The sequence below is a fragment of the Caretta caretta genome, chromosome 8 (genome assembly GCF_965140235.1).
Source record: "Caretta caretta isolate rCarCar2 chromosome 8, rCarCar1.hap1, whole genome shotgun sequence".
Classification (NCBI taxonomy): Eukaryota; Metazoa; Chordata; order Testudines; family Cheloniidae; genus Caretta; species Caretta caretta.
Window position 1 is genome coordinate 50,005,985 of NC_134213.1, and position 16,858 is coordinate 50,022,842.

The 16,858-nt window shown below is 41.6% G+C and overlaps 1 protein-coding gene across 7 annotated transcripts in view; it reads left to right on the top strand.

Moving 5' to 3' along the window:
- Positions 1-16,858, top strand: part of RABGAP1L (RAB GTPase activating protein 1 like) — a 551,596-nt gene that overhangs the window by 484,442 nt on the left and 50,296 nt on the right. The window contains exon 1 of one of the 7 annotated variants that reach the window (XM_048861153.2): positions 9,000-9,185. The exons of 5 other annotated variants lie outside the window; for them this stretch is intronic. Coding sequence is in view for 1 of the 2 variants with exons in the window: in XM_048861152.2 (XP_048717109.1) it covers positions 11,111-11,221 (111 nt within the window). In the remaining variant the exon portion in view is untranslated. Of the gene's footprint in view, positions 1-8,999; positions 9,186-10,059; positions 11,222-16,858 lie in introns of those variants that run through there. One more of the 7 variants, XM_048861152.2, reaches the window with a different exon arrangement.

A 16,858-nucleotide genomic window follows, 5' to 3' on the forward strand; every position in this document is an offset into this window, starting at 1 on the left:
AATGACTTCATTGTGTGGATGGGTGCAGGGTTAAATTGATCTAACGCTGCTAAATTCGACCTAAACTCGTAGTGCAGACCAGGGCAAAGACATAGCCCTGTTTGTGGTGATGTAGGGAGACACCACACCAGCAGGATCTCTAGGAGTCTTTGAGCCTCCAGGGAGCAAGAGGGAGCACAGCCACTACATCACCATTGATGGAAGTGCAGTGTCCTCTTTTTTCTGCTACCGGCCAGCTCGATCACATGGCAAAAGCACTAGCCTTGAATAGTCCAAGTGGTAGATTTTGTCCAGTCTTTGCAGCTGGACGCAAGGAGAAGAGACTCCCTACACTCCCATCTCTTCTCCTGTGGGTGCCTGCACTGGGCTGGATATATTCCTTTGTCTTTCTTTACAGAGTGGCTCGTTTCCATTAGCTACGTAGACTTAATAGCAGTGGTAATACTGGTGTCATGGACCAGATCGTATCTTACTTGAATAAAAGGCAAAATGGAGCCAGAGGTGAAAAGCTGAGGAGATGCCAACAGGACATACAAATGTTTGAAAATGCCTGGAGTCTCTTTGATCGAGTCTGAGTAAAGAAATATTTCATTATCATGGAAAGAATTGCCTCACTCAGCTGTGTAAGATGCTCCCTTCCCGCTCACATACCACTCCAAGTTCAAAGATAAGCCTGTTCTATCAAATCAAGAAAAATGTATCTTGAAAAAAACCATAGCTTTTCTAATTGTATTACATTTTTTGAACCATCAGGTAGTCGATATAGTTTCCACATTAGGAAACTGGATCAACACAATTAAGGACTGAAACAACTTGCATACTGAACCTCAGATAAAATAAACCTTTGAGGAGAAATTGTCCTTGCTTCTGAAATATTTTTTTCTTCCAAATGTGAACTATATTCCTTTCACTATAGAGTGCAATGATGAACAGAGACGTAGTGGCAAAGGATAACTTGACTCTTAGATTAAAGTGTGGTGTTGCTGGTCATTGTGTATATAATTTAATATCTTATGCAACATGACAGAATCTAAATAGTTTCCAAGGCAAAATGTTTAAAACTAGAATAAAATAGTCACTGAAAATTAAACAAAAAAAACCCTCTCAAAAATCTTGTGAATTTTTTTGGAGGTAAGTTTAATATAAAAATTTCCCCTTGAAAGTTTCTCAGCATTCACTTTCTAGCCTTCACATCATTATAATCAAACTAAGGGCTCGATTGTGGAATATATGGACACAGCTCTGCTTGGAGTTGGCACAGTGCTTCTCACATTTCCAGGGATATCACAGCCACTGCATCCCCATTGCTGAGGGTGCTGTCACCTCTCCTCTGCACTGGTGAGCTCTTTTGGCTGGAGTGGAGGGAGTAATGTAATGACAGCAGCTTTGCAAGCATTGCAGAACTCTTTCACTATGGACCACATATGTGGGTATGTCTCACAACACAGTTCGCTCAAGTTAGAACTTGAATTTTGCCCTTAACCCAACTCCCATCCGCACACAAAAATCTCTAGCTTGAGTTCAGTGGCCTCAACATAGCTATGCTCGACATAGCCCCTAAACGTGGCAGTGCGGCCCCAGTGGTTTGGGCGGCAGCTCCCGCTAGCCACCCGAGCATGTATGCAGTGGATCAGGCGGGACTGTGCCCATGCCACTGCGGCTGCACTGTTTTAGGTGCTAGCTCAAGCAGAGTTAGCATGTGGACATCTAACCGCGCTGTGAATTGCACCTTCCAGCTGCTTTGTGGACATGCCCTAGATGATCAAATTAAAATTAAAACCATTTATGCTAGGAGGCACACCACCAGTTGTGATATGAAGCATCCAAATAAATATTTCATTGTATTCTTCTTCTGTGTCCTATTCACCCTGCACAGTGTGGCAGTCTGCCAGTTAATAAGTTGTTTTGACAGTAATTTGGATAGAACCTGACAGGCAATCGCCAAATAATTATACTTAGCATTTTGTATTTTCAATGCAAATATTAACTAATTTTCACAATGAAATAGGCGGGTAATCCAACCTCCATTTTGTGGATGAGAAAACAGAATCAGAGCAGTCCAACTAGCAGAAGGCCACACAGCAAGTCAGGTGCAAACTTTGGATTAGAACGAAGGACTCCTGGCCCACGGTGCCCTGCTAACTTCAAGTTTCTTCATATTTGCAAATCTCACTTTATAATGTGTTGTTTAATGTTAATATCTGTTCTCATTTGCTATTCAAATACAGTATATGACGACAGTCATTGTAATTCAAGGACAAAGGTAACAACACAGATATATGTTTATGTTTCACAGTGAATCAAGCAATTCACAGCAGACAGCACACGTGCTTTAGGTACAAGGTCACATTTTGCCTTTTATATTGAGCGCCTGCCGGTATGGTGACACATCACACACGGCTGGGCAACAGAATTCCGTTTCCACGCAGCCATGGTAAGGCAAAGAGTACACAGGGTTGGCTTCTTACGCATAACATGTGGGAATGGTTTCAAACTGCAGCGCCATCCTTTCTCATAGCAAGCAATGGGTTGGGTTTCACATTTAAAAGGAGGGGCTGCGGTTTTGGGGTGGATGTGCAGCACACCCCTCCCCCCACCCCACCGCGTGGCTGTTCTCCGGGATGATCCCTTTTAGCGAAGCTCAAACAGCCCAGCATGAACGGGGTCCTTTTACTGTTCCCTTACAAAAATTCCCCTATTTCAACCAGGTGACCATGAATGATTTCACTCTCCTGAGGCTAACACAGAAGGATATAGACTGAATGTTGCTTGTATGCGACCAAAACCCAGGACCATTCGTTGCTATGCTTTGTGCTGCAATGATTCCAGAATACTTTCAGAGTACCTCCAGGAGAGCTTCACGGAGATGTCCCTGGAGGATTCCTGCTCCATCCCCAGACATGTGAACAGACTTTTCCAGTAGCTGTACTGGCCATGAATGCATCCCAATTCTTCAGGGCAAATCAAACATTAAACACTCTTGCTTTTAAACCCTGTACTGTAGTTACAAATGCGCACTTACCAGAGGTACCATCTCCAGCTTCAGGGTCAGGGATCCCGCCTTCGGAGGGTATTGGCTCCAGGGTGATGAAAAGGTCCTGGCTGCCGGGGAGAACGGATTCACAGCTTGCCTGCTGCGCATTCTCCTCCTCCTCCTCTTCCTCATCCAAAAAATCCTCCTCCGTGTTGCGTGGGACTCCCCCCTTGCAGGTGTCCACGGACAGTGGTGGGGTCCCCTCCTAGAATGCCATGCAGCTGATCATAGAAGCGGCATGTATGGGTTTCTGACCCGGAACGACCGTTTGCCTCCTTTGTCTTTTGGTAGGCTTGCCTCAGCTCCTTAACTTTCACATGGCACTGCCGTATGTCCCTGTTGTAGCCTCTCTCCAACATGCCCTGTGAGATTTTGGCAAATATACTTGTATTTCTTCCTTTTGATCGGAGTTCTGCCTGCACAGATGTTTCTCCCCATACAGCAGTCAGATCCAGTGTCTCCCTTTCGGTCCATGCAGGAGCTCGTTTGCGATTCTGGAGGGACTGCATGGTCACCTGTGCTGCTGACTTTCCCACGCTGACCAAACAGCAAATGAAATTCAAAAGTTCCCGAGGTTTTTCCTGTCTACCTGCCTAGTGCATTGGAGTTCAAAGTGCTGTCCAGAGCGGTCACAATGGAGCACTGTGGGATAGCTCCCAGAGGCCAATACCGTCGATTTGCGCCCGCACGACCTCAAATTCAACCCAGCAAGGTTGATTTTAGTTCTACTCCCCTCGCCAGGGAGGAGTACAGAAGTTGATTTTAAGAGTCCTTTAAGTCGACAGAACGGGGTTAGTTGTGTGGACGCATTCATTTTAAAATCTACCTAACACGGCTAAATTCGACCTAACTCTGTAGTATAGACCAGGCCTTAGGCTCCTTTGAAAATCCCACCCAAAACGTAGGTGGAGGGTGGGGGAAAGGACTGTTATACACAAACACAGTGTTCAGGACAATGATTTGCATAGACGATTTTTTTTAAAAAGAAATCTCTATATACATTATCTAGAGACAGAAGGACATGAAGTGAGTAATTCACCATTGATTTCTTGAGAAAGCTGAAGCGGGGAGAGGAAAGTAAGGAAATAACTGCTAGTGCCTTAGGCCATGTCTACACTAGAGACCTTACAGCAGAATAGCTGTACTGATGCAGCTGCACCGCTGTAAGATCACTTGTGTAGTGGCTCTATAATGACGCAAGAGAGCTTTCCCATTGACATAATTAAACCATCCCCAGCGAGCTCTCCCACCGACCTAGCGCTGTCCTCACTGGTGCTTATGTCGGTGTAACTTATGTCGCTCGGGGGTGGTTTTTTGCACCCCTGAGCGACATAAATTATACCAACACAAGCGGTAGTATAGGCACCGAGTTTCTAATCTGCCGGGGGGTGCTTCCCCCAGGCCTTGCCCCCACTCCACCCCTTCCCCCAATGCCCCACCCCACCCTGCTCTTCTTACCTCTTCCCCGCCTCTTCCTGCCCCCACCCTGCCTCTTCCCGCCCAGTTCCGTCCCTCCCCTGAGTGCGCTGCACCCTCGCTCCTCCCCCTCTCTCCCACTGCCTCCTGATGCCGTGAAACAGCTGATCTGTGGCAGGCAGGAGGCGCTGGGATGGAGGGGGAGGCGCTGATCCGTGAGGCCGCAGGTGGGTGGGAGGTGCTGGGGGAAGGAGGAGGTTCTGATGGGGGGCTTCCAGTGGATGCTCAGCACCCACCATCTTTTTCCCATGGGTGCTGCAGCCCCAGAGCAGCCATGGAGTTGGTGCCTATGGGTGGTAGTGTAGACATAGCTTTAGAAAGAAAATGAAATAAGGAATATAGGAAAGAAATGTAAAATATTTAAATTTTAAAATCTGGATTTAATTCAGTAAGAAATGAGAGAGCCATAATTTAAAAGGCTGGATGGAGCTGAATGTTGCTGGGTGTCAATATGTAGTTTAGAACAGTGGTTCTCAACCGGGGGTACGTGTACCCCTGCGGGTACTAAGAGGTCTTCCAGGGAGTACTCAACTCATCTAGATCAGTGTTTCTCAACCTGGGGGTTGCAGCCCCCAGAAGGGTCACGGGACAGGTTTAGGGGGTCACAAGTGCAGGGCCAGCATTAGGGGGTGGCAAGCAAGGCAGCTGCCAGGGGTTCCATGCCACAGGGGACCTGGCAAAGCTAAGTTACCTGCTTCAGCCCTGCCACCTGGGGCTCAGGCTTCAGACAAGACTCACAAGTGAAAAACAGACTCTCATATTACACTGAAATGTAAGTACAATATTTATATTCCAATCAATTTATTTTATAATTATATGGTAAAAATGAGAAAGTCAGCAATTTGTCAGTAATAGTGTGCTGTGACACTTTTGTATTTTTATGTCTCAGTTTTGTAAACAAGTAGTTTTTAAGTGAGGTGAAACTTGAAGTAGGCAAGACAAATCAGATTCCTGAAAGGAGTACAGTTGAGAGAGGTTGAGAACCACTGGGTTAGAATCACAGCTACAGACGTTATCACCTGTTTAAAGTCCACATAGGTTTTTAAAAATCAAATGGGGTGGATTTGGTTTTGCCAGGTTCACGTCCTGCAGGTTTACTTGAAGCTTCAGCAAAACGCAAAACCTGAAATTCCACATAAAGTTGAGATGAACCTTTTTATACCCTGTTTAGAAAGGAGTGGCCTTCAAAATCACTTTATTGCCTGTGTCTTGGGGCAGCCACAGCTGGCCTGCTCTCCTTCCCTTTTGCATTTGGGGTGTGTATGCCGAGGGAGGTAATAGGTCTGCTGTTGTGCACAGCCAAGGAAAGAGCATCTGGGAGGTGGGTCTCAGACAGATCTTTACTCATCAATAACTACAGTGGGAACCTGGGTCAGTGTTAGCTTTCTGTGTGGCATACAGATGATTTGCAAAGGATGGAGGAAGGAAAGGAGGAGTTCAGGTTTTGCAAATTTGCTTCCTTATAATCTATAGAGAAGGCCGGAACAATTTTAAAGCTTTTTTTTTTTTTAACTTTAAAATAGGAGTAGAACAAAGTAAGGGAAACAAATCTCATCTCCCCTTCCTTCACCCATGCATGCAGTAAATAATTCAAACACAGCCAGAGCACAGCCATAAAATAAAAAAGAAGCAAAAGTTTTGACCTTTTCTCTAAAACTTGCTACAGATTTATATTGAGGGGGAGAGAATTCCAGAGTCACCGGCTTGCTGGAAAAGGCTGTACCTCAGCAATTCCAGTCCTGCTAACCTCTGCTACCACCAGAAGAATAACAGTAACTCTCTAAAGTATATTGATTTGCTGGCTTAAATCTGTAAGATTGAGTGCACAATTTTGCCTGCACCCAAGTTACAAGGAAGGCAATACACTTGCAAAAGTCAAGGATTTGCATGCATACATATCTTACTGCATGTACAACCCTGATTTGTACACATGTGGGCAGGATTTTTGCAGGCACAACCCAGGTGCACACACACACATTTTTTAAAATGTAGGCCATGTTATCTGACAAAGTAAAACCATGAAAAGCTTTAGCCCAGCAATAGGCATCTGGTTCAGCATACACCACTGCTATGAAGTTACATGACACTCTCCATTAATATCACTTTATACTTAATATTTGTGTAAAAACAGAAAATCCACAAAAAGAAAAGGAGGACTTGTGGCACCTTAGAGACTAACAAATTTATTTGAGCATAAGCTTTCATGAGCATCCAATGAAGTGAGCTGTAGCTCACGAACGCTTATGCTCAAATAAATTTGTAAATCTCTGAGGTGCCACAAGTACTCCTTTTCTTTTTGCAGATACAGACTAACACGGCTGCTACTCTGAAACCTGTCAGAAAATCCACAGGGGTTCCTAATTAATTATGTTTCTCTTAAAATTTGAACTAGTTCATAATTAGAATATGAGCCTTTACTATGATTGTTTCAAGCCAGTTACTTATTTAATGGTTAATATTCCTTCTCAAAGGTATATCTACATAGGACTGTATTGATTATTGCTTATCTTGAGGTAGGTAACACCTAAATCAAGGCTGGTCTGGCATTCCCCAGGCTACAAAAGTGTGATTTACCCTAGGAATCAGCCTAATGAAGAGGGTGGGATTAAACTCTTTCTGGAGTACAGCAATGTTTTCTGGGATTGCCCAGGTTTGATCAACCATTTTACAGTCCTGAGGGGTTTTTCTGTGATATTTAGCTCTGTGGGAGAGTAATATTACTCCCTATGCAAATTAAGAGCTAGAATTTTCTTTTTCTTTTTTTTTTGTCCACTCCTCTGGCTTCTTAATTGCCAGTAATCCTCTTGGGGTAAGGAGGAGGGTAGACCTTTAATGTGGGATAAACAAGCTTTCTGTTCTAATCAGCTGTTTTCCACTTTAATGGCTGCATTTGAAACAGATCTTACCTCTCATTACATGGTGGGGAAGTTATGAAAGGGGTATGATAGTACCATTGTTCATCCTGTATTGGTTGAAAAACTATGCAAAAATCTCTTAAACGCTGCCAGGTAGCACCTCAAGTGCTATACAAACAGGTTTGAATGTAATTGTCTGAAGTCTGTTATGTTAATGAATCCAACTTGGAGTAACTGAAGGAAACTCCAAACTCTGCTTCATAAAAGGAGTGGCGGCAGAATCTGGAGAGGGCCCTTACTCAGCATATATAACTCTTTTCAGTGAGGGTCGAGCCATGTTGGTCCTAGGATATTAGAGAGACAAGGTGGGTGGTGAAATAGACAAGCTTTCTAGCTGCACTCTCTTTCACGTCTGTTCCAACAACAGAAGTTACCTCACCTACTCATTTCAGTCGTTCAGGCGAAAGGTCCCTTGTCATATGGAATAAGACATTGCTGGAGGTAGGGTGGGAGGGAATCTTCTCCGGTGAGTAAGCAGAATTTTGCTGCATAAAGGTAAATGTTATGCAAAATTCAGTAATATTCCATTCGTATTTTCTTTTCATCCAAATGTGTAAAATCCCAGCATATGTGATTCAGGTCAGTTATATTAGCTAGTGTAATCTTGTGCTGCTGTCCTAACCATCTGTTGGCTGGCTAAGATTGCCCTCCTGCCTCCCCATGACCAACTGGTTGAAATACAAATGACACAGGAAAACTGCTTTACCACTTCCTTGATGACTGCTGCTGCAGTACATGTGTGGTGTTATGCAAAGCAGCAGCATTTGTTACAAAGGATGAGGAGTAACGTGAGGCAGCTCTAGTCTGCACATAGATTTTACATCATGTGTCTGATATGTTATTCATCAAAGGAGTGCTTAAAAATCTTTGTTGCTGAGGGGCTCAGTATTCAAGTTCAGAAAACACGTGGGCAGACTTGAAGAGATTGTGAGCTGTTTCTGTAGAAAAGGCATATCCCCTCTTCCCAATTTCAGTGAAATGATACTCTGGGCCATGTCTTGATAGGCAGACAGGTTGTGTTTTTAATTGTGTTAGCTCAATCGGGTTATCTTAACAGTACTGAAAAGCGCTGTTAAGATGCAGGTGCTGGCCATGTTGCAGCTTAGGCTCTTTCTGGGCTACAACCCAGTCAGGCAACACAACTTGCCTGCATTCTAACAGGACTTTTCAGTCACATCAGGCTAACTCAGCTAAGCTCACATGATTGAAATAATACCCTTTTAAGTCAGTGAACTGTTCTGCTGTAAAATGAGAGTAAAATCTGCCCCATAATCTCTGACCAGCAAAAAGTTGACTAGAAGGATTTAATGATCTGAGCTGGGTATTATTTTGCATATCTGCATTCTCTACCCCCTACCCTTGTTGTAGAATTAAGTTGTGCTCTCACTATCGCAGGAATGCTGCTTGTTGTTCTGTGTGCTCGCTCCCTTGGTACACACATGACTGTTCAAATGTAATTTCAGTCCCTGTTTGCAGCCTCTGTACAGCTGCCAGCAAGGAGTGTGGAATTATGGGAAGTTTCTTTCTTCACCTCCTACAACAGGTGTCTTTGTTAGCACACCTCATATACAGATACTGTCCGCACACACTGAGTCACCATGACTGAGAGAAATGTGAATGCAGGAAGAACTGCTTTCAGCGCCAGCAAGTGTTGCTACAAGAAAAACCTGAAGCCATGAAGCAGAAGAGAACATACATGAAGAAGTTCCCAGTACAAGTTACAGCTCTTCTGAAAATATAAGAAGATTTTAGAATACAAGGTATGATCTGTCTGCTGGACTCCTTGATAAACAAATTGTTTACTGGATATCACTCTAATTTTTGAATCTGAATTACCTCTCCTGAGGGAAACAAGTAAAAGAAATATTATAAGACAACCTCTTTTAAGCAAAGGAGAAATATATAGCACAAAAGCTGCATTGCAGATAAATTTCAAGTGAAAATATTTGTCTTCCTCCTGCAAGGGTTCAAGATGATCAGAAACTGTCTTAATCTCAAGGATTTCACCTCAAGTGCCTCATTTTTGTTTGCCATAAGCCTATTAGAACACTCTTCTGTTTCCTAGCAATAACGTGTAATTTTTTTCCTCCTCTATTTAAGCAAAAGAGATGTTGGTTTTTAATCCTGAACACTACAGCTGTTGCTCAAGTTTCCTATTCAAATGCAAATAACACGTGGTGCTATTTAAATACGCATGTAATCTTTGAAAGATACTTCAGGAAAAACAGGAAAAAGAGAAGAGCAACGTTGATCTTATCCTGTTTATTCTGGAAAGCAAGCGTGTGACAATATGCGACTGGTAATTTGGACTGGAAATCTCTGTAAGGTTTGCAGTGTCCAGCATTCACTCTGATTTGAGGAAAAACACCCAACTGAATCCATTTATATTTCTTGCACAGATTGGAGTTTTCGTCGCTGGAACAAAATGCTACCAGAGGGGGTAAAAAATGTAATAGATGGGGCTAAACAGAAGCACAGACAATATAATTTTACTCTGTGTTCATTTGGCAATGATTACTTTTCCTAGTAAAACTGTGCGTAAGGGCGTTTTTCTCAGAGGGTATGTTTTGTTTATTTCTTTAAATCAATTTATACTTTTCTGTAGAACTATATTTTCATTTATAATTTGATAACTTTCAATTTCTTTTATCATTTTCCAAATTATTTTTTCTGTTTTGGCAGTTTTTCTTTGTCATATGGATGTTTAAACAAACGATTTGACAAGACTGATTCTCCAGGAAGCAACCAACAGGGCTACTGTACACTGTCTGTCTGAGACCCTGTCACTTTTGTAATTAAAAGTTACAGAAGTCCTGAATATTTCATGCTAAGGACAATCAAGCCTGGGAAAAATAATGTGGATTTCTATTGGTTTTCTTTTGCCTGAAATATTTCCTTTTTAGAGTATAGATAGTTTAGATAAAAGATTATTGATTTTTTCATCATATTCTTCCCTTTTTGAGGTGACTGTTTTACTCTCTGGGTTACAAAAGGAAACTAACATCTGTTAAATCTCTACCATAGCTGGGACTCTTGCTTGTAATTTGATATTGTTGCTGTAGCAGCCCTACTTGTGCTTTAATTTTCGTACAGGTTTTCCAAAAAACCCTAAGTGACACAAATGACAACCTAAAACTGTGCAGAAGAAAGTGACTGCTTTTTCAAGTATTTCTGAGGATAGCTTTATAAACCTGTGAAAAATTCCGTGGAGGGCATACGAGAGGTCATTTATACACTCCTTTTCTTTGAATCTGCAGAATAAGCATAAAGCAAGAATTCAGTAGAAAAACAAACTCCCCCAACAAGAAGAATCATCTGCCTGTGGATAAATATTGGATTTAAAGAGTGAATCATTACAAAGAACTTTGGGATGAACAGAGGGAATTAAATAGTTTCCTAATATTTGTGAAAACTTCAGTAAATTACTTTTCTACTTTCTCTGAGAATGTGAGCAGGCATTTATAATACAAATTTCCTGTAAAGATAAGAGACTCCCCCTTCCCACCTCAAGAGACAAACTACATACAGGAGCTGCTTTGGTTGGTTGGGGTTTTTCTTGTGACACTCCACCCACTCTAGCTTCTTCAGGTGGGTGTGGGCGACCATCACCCACAAAGAACTCAGATAAGGTTCATTGTTGGATAGTGAACCTGCTGCTGCTAACAGCTGGGAGCTTGCTGACAAAATGATGGAAGAAATCTCCATAGTGGTGGCCTACAATTCCCATATTTTTAGCCAGCTATATGATGAAGATTTTCTGGCCAGTCTGGTGGCAATCAGCAAACCCAAATCTGTGGTAGGTGTTGCTGTTGTGATTGTGAACTGTTGTTCACAGGTTGTTGATCCTTTGACTGTAACATGTGATGGTTATACTCCTACAGGAGAGAAGCCCTTTCATTGAAAGCAATAACAGTTCTTCTAAAAAATTATATAAATCTCTCTACAGTTTGTCTATATGTACTGAGAAATAGCAGATATAGTAATAATAATGATAATAGTAATTTAATTTGCAGTAATAATTTAAACTGTTCATATTGAGTTAATGTCTTTTTGAGACTGAGGTGAAGAGAGGAGGAATTGCTCAGTAAAAAAGCTAGTTTTGTGGTGTGTATAATAATTTTTTTGTGTAATTTTGATTTGAACTTTTATGGTTCTCAAGTGTTTTGAGCTCTCTGAAAGAAGTAAAAATGAGACTGGAACTAATTACAAAGTATTTTTCTCCTAAAAACAGAGCAAGTGCTAAATAACCTCAATACTTCAAGGGCTTAGCATGTCAGTTAAAGACTCAAGGCCAGATTCTCAGCTAGTGTAAATCAACATAGTTCCTGTGGATCTGAGCTGTGAATTTGGCCCACATGATGGTTCATAGACTTCACACTCATTTTATAGGAGTTGTTATATATCCTATTTTAAGATCAGCATAAGCATCTATGCAAACTTTTTAGTTAAAATACAGCACCAAATTACTGTTCTAAAGCATTTTAGAGACGTGTATGTACATTATACGCATCGTATAGTCATGATCCTGTATTGGGATCTGTTAATGCAGACCCCTGTGAATATGTGGGATACCACTGAAGTTAACAGCTTTGTCTTCAATACAAAAAAAAAAAGCGAGATAACTCATCCATTAGCTATCCTGCTGTAAAATCTTAATCCAGACAAGGTACAGGTAGTTTTTACTGTGCTGTAATTAGGTGAACTCAACTGCTGATTGGAGGTATAGGGTTGACCTCACCTAGCTATGTCAAAGTAAAAGCTCCCTGCACCTTGTCTCGTCTAGGATTTTCAAAGAGTGCCTGAAGTTGGGCTCCCAATTCCACATTTTTTAGGATCAGATTCTGTGAATGGCTTCATGCAAGGGTCTGCCGTGACTGAGTCATTGGTGAGATTGAGGGTTTGCAAATTACAAGCCTGATTTTTCAGAGGTGTTGAGCTTAATTTTTTATTGACAGATGCAGATGCTAAGCATCACTAAACATCAGATTTCTTATCTAGGAGCCTATGTTTAGACACCCTGTTTGCGATTTTTGGTCTCTGTGGGTATACTATCTGTGTAAATAACTATCAGAAGGAAAGAATTTATTTAGGTAACAGTGCTTGGATTCCTCCATATGTGGCAGATCTATAATCTTCACAAGAGGAAAAATATGCCCTATCCATGTATTTTAAAAATACATTAAATTCATGACTACTTTACCTTCCCCTCATTACCTGTGGAAATTGCCGTTTATGTGCACCTGACCTCTCTTCATTACACCTGATTAGCACTCCAGAGCTAAGCCAGTTTCCTTTGATTTTGTCCAATCACATTCATTCTGGTGCCATTTTTCTTCCTTGCACTTAGGTCTTGTCTAGACTAAGATTTAAGATATGTTGAAACATATTAGCTAACATTAGGGTGACCAGATGACCCGATTTTATAGGGACAGTTCAGATATTCAGGGCTTTGTCTTATATAGGCACCTATTACCCCCCACCCTCTGTCCTGATTTTTCACACTTGCTGTCTGGTCACCCTAGCTCAATGGCTCTCAACCATTCCAGACTACTGTACCCCTTTCAGGAGTCTGAGTTCTCTTGTGTACCCCAAGTTTCACCTCACTTAAAAAGTACTTGCTTACAAAATCAGACATAAAAATACAAAAGTGTCACAGCACGCTATTACTGAAAAATTGCTTACTTTCTCATTTTTACCATATGATTATAAAATAAATCAATTGGAATATAAATAGTGTACTTACATTTTGGTGTATAGCATATAGAGAGTATAAACTAGTCATTGTCTGTCTGAAATTTTAGTTTGTACGGACTTCATGGGGGGTTTTTATGTAGCCTGTTGTAAAACTAGATATATATCTAGATGAATTGATGTACCTTCTGGAAGACATCTGTTTACCCCGAGGGGTACATGTACCCCTGGTTGAGAACCACTGCCCTAGCGAACATGTTTGAAAAGTCTACTGTCGACAAGACAGTGCATTCTTTAACATGTGCTAAACTTGGTTGAGTAAAAGCCAAAGCACCTCCTGAGCTTTCACGCGACCAGCTTAGCAAATGTTACAGGCTGTGTGCCTTGTCTACACCAAGCTTTTACAATGTGTTAGCTAACATGTTCTAACCGCACACCATTAAATCTTAGGTTTCAGAGTAGCAGCCGTGTTAGTCTGTATTCCCAAAAAGAAAAGGAGTACTTGTGGCACCTTAGAGACTAACCAATTTATTTGAGCATAAGCTTTTGTGAGCTACAGCTCACTTCATCGGATGCATTCCAATGAGGTGAGCTGTAGCTCACGAAAGCTTATGCTCAAATAAATTTGTTAGTCTCTAAGGTGCCACAAGTACTCCTTTTCTTTTTTCATTAAATCTTAGTCTAGACAAAGCCCTCTTCCCTCTCTTAGGCAACTGCCATAACAGCAACTTCTTCCTGACCAAGAACACAGAATAAGATCTTTCTCTAAGACAGCTAGCACTGCTGTAAATTGGCTAGCAGAAGCACTGTTCGAGCAGTTGGTTATCATGCGCATAGCTATAGTTGAGTTCTCAAACTCTGTCATGCTCTTGAGTTTCACCAGCCCAGAACCAAGAATATTGTCCTGAGTGTCTCCCATGCTCAATTGCTTCCATGCTACTAGGCTATTTCTCACGGATCATTTGGATAAAATTTTCATGGTAAGAAACACTGCATCTGAGCCTAAGCCTATAGTTTAATTACTTGGGAAGTTCTGCTTACATGGATCTAGCAATTGCATCCATGGTTTGTACAAATTCAGAGAAGTGCAGAGACAACAACACGTTGTGCATAGTTTAGTCTGGATTTTCTACATTTGTTCCCCTGGTCAGATGTGAGTCACTAGTGCTGAGTGGTTAAAGGAGGAATTGGTGTCAGAAATTCTCAGTTACAGCCTTAATTGATTCTACCACGTTCTCTCTCTGTGTGATGAAATAACATTGTGGTCACTTTTTTTTTGCTCATCTGTGAAATGGAAATAGTACCTCACAGTGTATTGCGATCTTTGGATGAAATACACTGTGGGAGGACAAAGTATTATTATCACTGTATTATTTATTTTAACATCACAGAATATATGTGCTTATCAAGGCGTACAGGGTTTGGTTCTGAAGCACAAGTTGCTGCATGTGTTTCAGCACACTGGCCAAATCCTTAGCAAAGATGAAAACCTACAGCTTTTAGTGGAGGGACTGAAAAATGCACACACTTGACACTTCTGAAGTTGGTTAATTTTTAGTCATGTCAGGCTCCATTTTGATACTATAAGGCAAATACAGTCCATCGTGATTTCAATCAGCCTTAAAATACATTTAACTGTCTCATACTGGACTGAACAGCATATGATTTTTGGATGAAATTAAATAGCAAATCCTGTTGAGTCTGCTTTGGTCACTTGTACCAGATAGCCCCACGAGATGGGTATGCTATATTGAATGAGATTCTGCAGAAGTAGTTTGTAGGGATTTGACTTTGGAAATGGTTACAGGTTTGTGTGCTTTCTTTTAAATGGTAAGTTAGTTTAGAAGCAATGTTAAGTTCTTCCACTGTCAGACATAACAATTTACCTGTGGAGTTAATTGTACCCCTCCGTGGGAATAAGGTTCCCCTTACAGTTTCCTCTGCTTCTTCCTCTTTAATGCCAGGCTTTGCCTTTCCACAGAAGTGACCAGGTGTTCTGGCTCAGACTGCTGCTTGCCCACCCCCCCCACCCCATAGCCTATCCCCAGGTGCAGATCCCTGGACTTCTCGTGAGCTCTCTGCAGGGAAAAGGAAGAGTGCTGCTGTGAAGGGTTTATCCCTCATTCCATGTTGGGAAGGGGAAGGTCTATGGAGGGAGAAATCCCAAAGTTACAAACTAACATAAGAACGGCCATACTGGGTCAGACCAAAGGTCCATCCAGCCCAGTATCCTGTCTACCGACAGTGGTCAATGCCAGGTAGCCCAGAGGGAGTGAACCTAACAGGTAACGATCAAGTGATCTCTCTCCTGCCATCCATCTCCACCCTCTGACAAACAGAAGCTAGGGACACCATTCCTTACCCATCCTGGCTAATAGTCATTAATGGACTTAACCTCCATGAATTTATCCAGTTCTCTTTTAAACCCCCTGTTATAGTCCTAGCCTTCACAACCTCCTTGGGCAAGGAGTTCTGCAGGTTGACTGTGGGCTATGTGAAGAAGAACGTCCTTTTATTTGTTTTAAACCTGCTGCCCATTAATTTCTTTTGGTGGCCCCTAGTTCTTATATTATGGGAACAAGTACATAACTTTTCCTTATTCACTTCTCCACACCACTCATGATTTTATATACCTCTATTGTATCCCCCCTTAGATTTCTCTTTTTCAAGCTGAAAAGTCCTAGCCTCTTTTAATCTCTCCTCATATGGGACCCGTTCCAAACCCCTAATCATTTTAGTTGCCCTTTTCTGAACCTTTTCTAATGCCAGTATATCTTTTTTTGAGTTGAGAAGACCACATCTGTACGCAGTATTCAAGATATGGGAGTACCATGGATTTATATAAGGGCAATACGATATTCTCCGTCTTATTCTCTATCCCTTTTTAAATGATTCCTCACATCCCGTTTGCTTTTTTGACTGCCGCTGCACGCTGCGTGGATTTCTTCAGAGAACTATCCACGATGACTCCAAGATCTTTCTCCTGATTAGTTGTAGCTAAATTAGCCCCCATCATATTGTATGTATAGTTGGGATTATTTTTTTCCAATGTGCATTACTTTACATTTATCCACATTAAATTTCATTTGCCATTTGTTGCCCAATCACTTAGTTTTGTGAGATCTTTTTGAAGTTCTTCACAGTCTGCTTTGGTCTTAACCTGATGTGATTTATCTGAACTCCAGTGCCTCACAATTTTCAGCACCCCAAAGCTTCCAGCAAAGGTTTGTTCTGTGACTTCCTTCCCCTTTCCAGTCTCACTTTTGGATTGGGGTAAAGTACATCAGAGTATGCGTTTCCAGTGTTGGCATCTTGCATGACTTTATCACAAGACTAGTGATACTTGGTGATTTTCTTAAAGCTCCAGCTTCTGGATTCATGCAATTACATGAGAATTTCAGCTTTTTTTTTTTTTTAAAGGCAGTTGCTAGCCCTCCCAGAGAAAACTGGCAGAGAAAAGCTTGAAAACATGAACTCTAAAGGCTCCAGCACTGGAAAGCAAATAAAAAGATTCCAAAATATATTATTTTTTAAAATCTCATGCTATTTTAAGACAATCTCATGATTTTGGGGGCCTGAGTCATGATTTTTTAATGTGGGGGGTTGGCAGAACTAGTTTCATCATAATTCCTCTCGTCCAATAAGTCCTACCATAAGTGTGTGACACACAGGAGTACTAGTAAGACAGTCAGCTGACATGGGTCAGGGTCACAAAAGGTTAATGCTAAGTAAATATAATAAA